Below are 7,926 nucleotides of genomic sequence, written 5' to 3'. Positions count from 1 at the left end.
TAAATAAACATATATTCATTTCAACATATACATTACGATATAAATTACACTTACGTAAAATTCTAGATAAATAATGGCAGATCATTCACAAATGAGAGCGTTTTATTAATTCCGCGCCTCTTTTCTGCTAATAAATATCAATATGGCTAACTGTGGAGCCGCACAAAATATTAAGTCCTTCTAGGACAACGAATGACATGAGAGTGTTGATGCCTACTGGCTGTGACAAGAGAGCGGTGTTAATTGCTTTATTTTGCATTCTCTTGTCTTAAAAAATCGATACATATAATCTAAGTTAACTAAATTAAATATTGTCTGTGCTCGAGTGCAAATGGTTCCTTAAACTGCCCCCCAAATTGCGAGAGCAAAGGTGTACCACCTGCAGCTGAGCAATTTGTTGAGGTATTTTCTTTATTTGTCATGTCATGAATCATAAGTTATTACGTATCTTGTTTCACAGATTCAACATACTTAAAATATCATAAAATGTCATACATCCACAAAAATACATAAATAATATTTACATACAAGATCAATGAAAGTGAAAAGAAAAATAAAAATATTCGCTTTCGAGCAGTATTGAACTCGGGAACTTCAGTTATCAGAAGCCAGCGATGTGACACAGTGCTATCACTGCTTCCCTGCATACAGTTCTCAATTTTATGTAACAGTTCTACACAGACAATAACGAATTTCATAGTTCGTATTCACTTGTGCTGTTGCTTTGTAAAAATTTTGTTGGGCATATAGTCCGTTGTTCTCTTTCACTTCAAAATGTTATTACACATGTTCATTCAATAAATAAAATTAATTAATGGTTTTGTGTATATTCAGAGATATGTGAACATATTCTCTTTAGAATGTCACTTGTTAGTAAAGGTTTATACTGTGCTAAACTCTTTGCACTTTAAAATAATTGTCACGTGTCACACGTTTTGTTTACATTAAGACGAAAGTTCTTGTAGAAACAAGTTGGTGATCAAGAATCTCGCAACGAAGCGTGCTTTGGAAGACATAGTTAAAATGAGGTTTCGTCTTGGTAGGAATTAATGGTGTCAGTGGTTCCATACTGTCCAGTGCGTGTTACATCTACTCAATAACCTCCATATTTCGTCTTCCAAAAAGCTTATGTCGTCTCCTGGATATTGTGTCGTCGTTTCGCCGAAAAGTGTGCCGTGGTTTTGCTACTCACGTCACCTATAGTGTCCCATCATGAGCGCAGTGAACCGTTTTTTTTTAATATTTGCACACAACTTATTCATACATTGTTCGTTGCAAAACAAAATGTTCGTTCACAACAGAGAGCACAAAACATAACAAATATCACTTCACTTTGAGTACAGTTTTCTGTTACATATTTACATAGATATAAAAATTTTCTGTGAAACATGTATCTATACATTTACACTACATTGTTTCGTAATACATATACATATTTTATATTTTTCAGTTGCATTAAACTAGATATTTACAAATATATATGGGTCAGACATAAAAAAAATTATCTAATAGGTTCAGTGTATTGTGATACATTCAGAAAATCCATTTTCTTTTATAGGTCTCTTCCCCTTTTTAATAAAGTTTTCCTTTTAAGTATATTTTCCTTTACATCAGTACTACACAATAAGTGTTCTTCCTCATTAAATGTTTCCTGCAACATAAACTTTCATAATAGGTTAGAAAACATCCTTGAGATGATCTGTCCTGAAAAGTCATGATTACAATAAGACACGACACGTCACATCCACAATCAATTCCAAATTAGCACATGCACAAAGTATCATTTACAAATAAAATAAAGTATATAGCCTTGCTCAATTAATTTCATTTGTCATTTCCTGTAGAGTTTTTTTTTTTTTTTTTTGTGCATGTTGTGTTCATGTGGATTGTGGTGTGAGTGTGAATAGAAAATCAAGTGTCTATCATGCCAATTAATATATCAGGTTCAGAGCAGCAATTGTCTCCAGTCATTTAGTCTGTCAGCTTGTCTGCAAGGTATTAACAAATATAATCAGTAACTGTGCTTTGCATGAAAATTGTTAGTTCTTCCTGTGTCTTATCTTCTTGCTGCTGCTGTAAAATGTAGATACTTAAGATTATAGCTTATATCTTCTTCTTCTTCCAGCTTGAAGTACCAGATGTGACTTACCTTGTTTTTGTATCAGCATACTCTGCTAAGGGCTAAAAGTTTTCAAATCTTTGTGAGGGTACAAACCTAAAATTCTCTTATTCTTGGGGTTTTGTAACAGATATGCTCCAGGATGTGGTATATCAATGATTGTGTAAGGACCTTCATATAGTGAACGCCACTTAACATTGCGTTTTAGAGGTAATGACGATTTGTAGTGGGTCTTAAGTAAAACTTGCATGCCTATTGTAAAGTTTTGCCTTCTTTTCAGATTAGCACCATAGTTCTTATTTCTAATGTCAGCTTGTTCAGTAATTGCAATGAGTACTTCCCTTACCTTTTCCTCGTGTGAAGGTTTGGTGTCAGAAAATTTTGGTAGTGGGTTGCTCCATTCATTAGTTTCCTTTGTGTCAAACATGATTTCTCTGGGAGTGTAGGGTGTGTTGTATATATTCAAATTGTTGTGTATTTCCTCAAAAAGTGCTAGGTAATGTATCCAGTTTGTGTGCTGTGTTGAGGTATAAGTTCTCATGAATCTATTTAATTCTCTACAAACTCTCTCACAAGGGTTGGCTGATGCATGAAACTTTGAAATAAAGATGCTCTTAATGTTATTGTCCTTTAGAAATTTTCTCCAGGTGAATCCTGCATAATACTTGGCATTATCTGATAGAATGGCTTTAGGTTTTCCACAGTATGGCATGTAATCATTTGTGAATCTTCTGATGATGGTGTTTGCTGTGGGTGACTTAATGGCAAAAAGTTTGATGTGCTTAGAAAATATGTCATAAAATGCTAGAATGTATTTGCAACCTCCGATGCTAGTTGGATGAGGTCCGCTAACATCTGTACAAAGTATCTCTCTAGGTCCAGTAGGTAAGATAGAGTGCAAATCTGTTTTGGTGGATTGATTTTGTGGCTTGGATTTTTCACATATGAGACATTTGCTGATAACATCATGTATTTTTCTTCTCATGTTTGGAAAATAGCAATATGTATGTAACTTGTTTAGACATTTCTTTGTTCCGTAGTGTCCCCAAACTCTGTGAGTGTGTGCAACGAGATTGTGTACAGAATCTTGTGGTATGCAAACGCACCAGTTAGTAGCATTTGTGTGTCTTTTGTAGAAAAGTATGTTGTTGTGTAACATGTATCTGTCTTGTAAAGTGTCATTGTGTTGTTGTACTATGATTTGTTTTATTTTGTACCAGTGTGGATCTGAATCTTGTAGTGTTGCCATGTTCTTGCATAGGTCTATGTAGTATTGTGTAAACTGTTTGTCTTGCATGAGTAGTATTCTGTAATCGTGTGTGTTCTCAAAGTCTGTATTGTTATGATGTAATCCTTGCGGTAGTCTTGAAAGTGTGTCAGCTATTATGTTGTCTTTTCCCTTGATGTGCTTGATTTCAAAAGAGTAATTCTGTAATGCAAGTGCCCATCGTGTAAGTCTAGGATGAATGAGTTTACATGACAAAAGGAATGTAAGTGCTTGATGGTCAGTGTATATAATGGTGTGTCTTCCATACAGATAATAATTAAACTTTTTAAATGCCCATATAATAGATAATGTTTCCAATTCTGTGGTGGAGTAAGATCTTTCACATTCTGTTAAAGTACGACTGGCAAAACCAATGATATTAATATGTTCTGAAGTTTCTGTATTAACAAGTTGAAATAAACAACATCCCAAACCAATGTTTGATGCATCACAAGCAATACAAAAGTTCAAATTGAAGTCTGGATGTTCCAGCATGTTAGAATTTACTAAGGCTTCTTTGATTTTAGTAAAGTCATTTTCACAGTCTTGGTTCCAAATCCATACCTGGTTCTTCTTTAATAAGTTTAGTAAGTATCTGCTATTGAGTAACTGTTTAGGTATGAATCGTCTGAAAAATGAGCATAGACCGAGAAATGATTTTAACTGTTTCTTATTAGTGGGACTGGGGAAATGTCCGATAGCATCTAATTTTGAAGGGTCAGGTTTAATGCCTTGTGTGTTGATGATGTGTCCTAGGTATTTGATCTCACAACAAGCAAATCTAGATTTACAAATATTGGCAGTGATACCAGCTTGTGTGAATCTGCATAGTAAAGTGTTCAGGGTATCAGTGTGATCCTTCCAGGTTTTTGAGGCAATCAGTATGTCATCTACATAGTGTGTAACAGTCTCTAGTAAATCATCACCGAGTACAGAGTTTAGTGCAGTAATGAATACTCCTGAGCTTACATTTAGGCCAAATGGTAATACACAAAATTGATAAGTTCTGCCACCAAACATAAAGGCTGTATATTTTCTGGATTCTTTGCTTATTGGCACCTGCCAAAACGAATTTTTAAGGTCTATTGTAGAGAAATATTTTGCATCCAAGAACTTCTGAAGTTGTTCGTCAAGATTTTCTGGTTGTGTCCTCACAGGTAAGATAATTTGGTTGATATCTCTTGCATCTAATACTAACCTTATACTTCCATTGTGTCTTTTCACTACATGCAAAGGGCTACAATATGGAGATGTTGATGGTTCTATAATATTCCATGTAATCATTTTCTTTAGTTCTTCCCAAACTGCAGGTCGCAGAGCTAGAGGTACATTGTATGACTTGTGGTAATAGATTTGGTGAGGCTTGACTTCAATCGTATACATATATGTGTTGATCCTACCTGGCTTACTAGTGAAAACATCCTTATTCTTAAGTAAAATATGTTTAAGCTGGGATCTCTCCTCTTCATTAATAGCATCACATTCTGATAACTTAGTATTAATTTGTGTAAGTACATCATTCACTACCTCACCGTGTGATACAGGTTGCTGTGTGGAATCTATGTCAGTCTCACGTATAATCTGTATCTTGTAGCCAGAACAGTGCTTGTTATGGTCTACTAGTCGAGTGTCCAAGTTCAAAACTATGTCTCTGCCTTCATACTTAAAATAACAAATGCCTTTGGAGAAGTCTATAGTACAGTCCTTCTCGCAAAGAAAATCAATACCCAATATACAATTGGCAGCAAGGTTTTGGACAACTAGGAAAGGCCATTGTGCGATTCCATTTCCCATATTAACAGTCACAAATACCTGCTTATTAACTCTACTTGACATATTACCTAATGCAGTTAATATTAAACAGTTCTGAACTGGGAACTCTAGTATCTTAGAAGTTTTCTTCATCATAGTATAAAAATTGTGAGAAATCACACTGACAGCAGCTCCTGTATCAATAATTATGTTAGTAGGTATACCTCCTACAATGCCTGAGGTGGAAGACAGTACAAATCTTTTCTTTACATTGTGACATTGTGTGTTGTCATTTATCAGATCATCAGCTAAATTTCCACTTTCATTATATCTTAAGAATAGTGTAGGCAACTCTTGTTGTGTAAATGTTAATTTTTCTTGTTTCACAGTTTCACTAGCAAGTGTGTATTCAAACATAGTTTCTAAATTGAAGTTGCCCCCCAAATGTTCCTCAGTCACGACCTGGGGCTCAGTAATGACTGGTTCTAGTTTACCTGGTTTGTCTGGTCATTGGTAAGTGTAGTTGTAGTTTCATTAGCTACCTCAATAATATTTACATTTGGATATTGTCTTTGCCAATCACCTGTCTGTTTTCGGTTGGCTGAAGTCACTTGTTGGTTTGTGTTGCTTGTTTGCGCAAAATTCCCTTGTGGCATCTGAATATGATTTTGTGGTGGCGGTTGCGGTGTTTGCCACTGTCTCACATCATACTGGTTGTCGTTCTGATTAAAGTGCGGTGTAAGTGTTCCATTTCTTGTGTAATCTGTGTTGTTGTTTCTTTGCCAGTGTTTGTGTTTTGCTTTGTGTCCGTTGTTGTTTCCATTATTGCTTCTTGAATTAAAATTGTTGTTTCTTCGTTTTTTGTACGGGTTATCTCCCTGTGTATAGTTGTAGTTGTTGTTTGTGTGCAGCTGTGAGTTGTGGTGACTGTTTTGCATGTTTACTGTGTGTTGTGAATTTTGCTGTGTGTTTGGTAATGTAGCAATGTAGACATGTTGATTCCTACTGCATGAGTTGTGTGTTGGTTCTTGTTCTTCATATAGTAAATCAACAGCATCTAACTTTTCCAAAAAATATTCAGGATCGTCGTCCGGTAAGTACAGTAATTTCTCTTTAATATTAAAAGGAAGTCTTGCTTTCAGTGATCGGATCACATCTTTAGGTTTCACTGGTTCATTAAGGAAGTGTGTCATGTTTAGGTACTTCTCGAAATATCTGCGCAGGTTGCCGTTTTTAGGATTGAAGTGTTCGGGTTCAGTGACTTGTTTGCGGATGCGTTCCTGCACAGTGGGTGACCAAAACTTATTCAAGAAGGCGCGTTCAAACTGCTCGTATGTTACACATCTGTCGCTTTCATGGTAAGCCCAGACAGCAGCGTCCCCTTGAATGTAATCCACAACGTACGCAATGCGTTTGTGGTCGCTCCACGAACGTGGGAATGCGTTCCTAAAAGCTTTTAAGAAGATGACAGGGTGTACAGCGTTTTTGCCTGGTATAAAAGGTTGGAATTTACGGTGCTTGAATAGACTTTCTTCTTCTTTGTTACGTGTTCGTCTGTTTCTTTCCGTGTAATCATTGAATTCTTCCCTGTGTGTACATGGTTCTTCATCAGAATGATAATTGTATTGTATTTCAGGTGATGGGTATCTGTTGCTATGCGTGTCAGTGTATTGTGTATTTGAGTGTTGAAATTCGTGTGAGTACATGTGTTCATTCCCGAATCGAGATTTTCTTCTGTGTGTGTAAAAATGTGTAGTGGGTGTACTATTGGGTTGTACCTGACATTGAGTTGTCTTTGTTTGCATATCGTCATCGATTACTTGCCTATTGTTGTTCATGTATTCCACTACAGAATCGTGCACAATATGTGGCAATTTGTTTTGTATACATTCTTCAAAAATTTCGTCTTTGTGTGCCGTCCATTCTTTAAATTGTGAATTAATGCGAGACAAATGGGGTTCAGCCTCTATCTGTATTGTTGTGTGAATCTGTTTGTGAATGTCAGCTACGTTTGTTTCTATAGTATTCACCTTTAAATTAATTTCGTCACATGCGTGCGTGTTTGATTCTAGTTTGCAATTAATAGTTTCACAGGTTTTTGTCAAGTCATGGATGTGATTGGCATTGTCGCTTTGTCGTAACTCTAAATTTTCGAATTTTTCCGTAAGATCGTCGACCTGTTTGGAAAGACGTGTATTAATTTCATCTACCTTTTGAGTCAGTGTGGCGAAGTCTGATTTTATGTCATTCCTGAAGGCTGCATTGTCTGTCATTAATTGTGAGAATTTTTCGTCATTATCTTGCTTAATATTGGATATGCCTTCCAAAATTGAATTCAGTATAGCGCCAAAATTTTGATTGCAAAATGAGCTTGCCCCCGCCGCGTCATTAGACGTGACGTGGTCTCTCAGGTTTGGTTCTGAATTGCTCCTCTCGGCGTTTATTTGTGTCTGTAGCGGATTATTTTGATGTGTTTGCGTGTCTGTATTAATTTCTGTGTCTGAATGTGTCTGTGTATCCATGTTTGCATTACTTGATTGTTGTTCCATTGTGTACTGGTGTCGAGTTTTTACCATATCGTGAGTAAATTGTGTGCAAGAAAAAAAATTGTTTAAGCGCGTAGTGTGAAAATGTACTGCCTATGTGTGTGTTTAAATGACTGAGAATGATTGAGAGATGACTTTAAAGATGGAAAGTAGCATACGTGTTAATGGTGACTAGCCATGTTGCTTGAATCTTGTACAATGTCGGCCATATTGTGCAATGTAACTTGCGTATTGTTGGATCG

The 7,926-nt window shown here is 36.0% G+C and overlaps 1 protein-coding gene across 1 annotated transcript; it reads right to left on the bottom strand.

Moving 5' to 3' along the window:
* Window positions 1-1,945: 1,945 nt before the first annotated feature.
* Window positions 1,946-7,714, bottom strand: LOC126428036 (probable cyclin-dependent serine/threonine-protein kinase DDB_G0292550). Its single transcript, XM_050089913.1, has 5 exons — window positions 7,169-7,714; window positions 6,652-6,916; window positions 5,696-6,171; window positions 2,150-2,181; window positions 1,946-1,988 (listed from the first exon to the last, which is right to left on the bottom strand). Exons 1-5 carry the CDS (start codon window positions 7,712-7,714, stop codon window positions 1,946-1,948), a joined length of 1,362 nt encoding a protein of 453 aa, XP_049945870.1.
* Window positions 7,715-7,926: the final 212 nt, after the last annotated feature.

Source organism: Schistocerca serialis, chromosome 12 (genome assembly GCF_023864345.2).
Source record: "Schistocerca serialis cubense isolate TAMUIC-IGC-003099 chromosome 12, iqSchSeri2.2, whole genome shotgun sequence".
NCBI classification, from domain to species: Eukaryota; Metazoa; Arthropoda; class Insecta; order Orthoptera; family Acrididae; genus Schistocerca; species Schistocerca serialis.
Note: the sequence above shows the minus strand (reverse complement) of the source record. Positions and strands in the feature narration are given on the sequence as shown.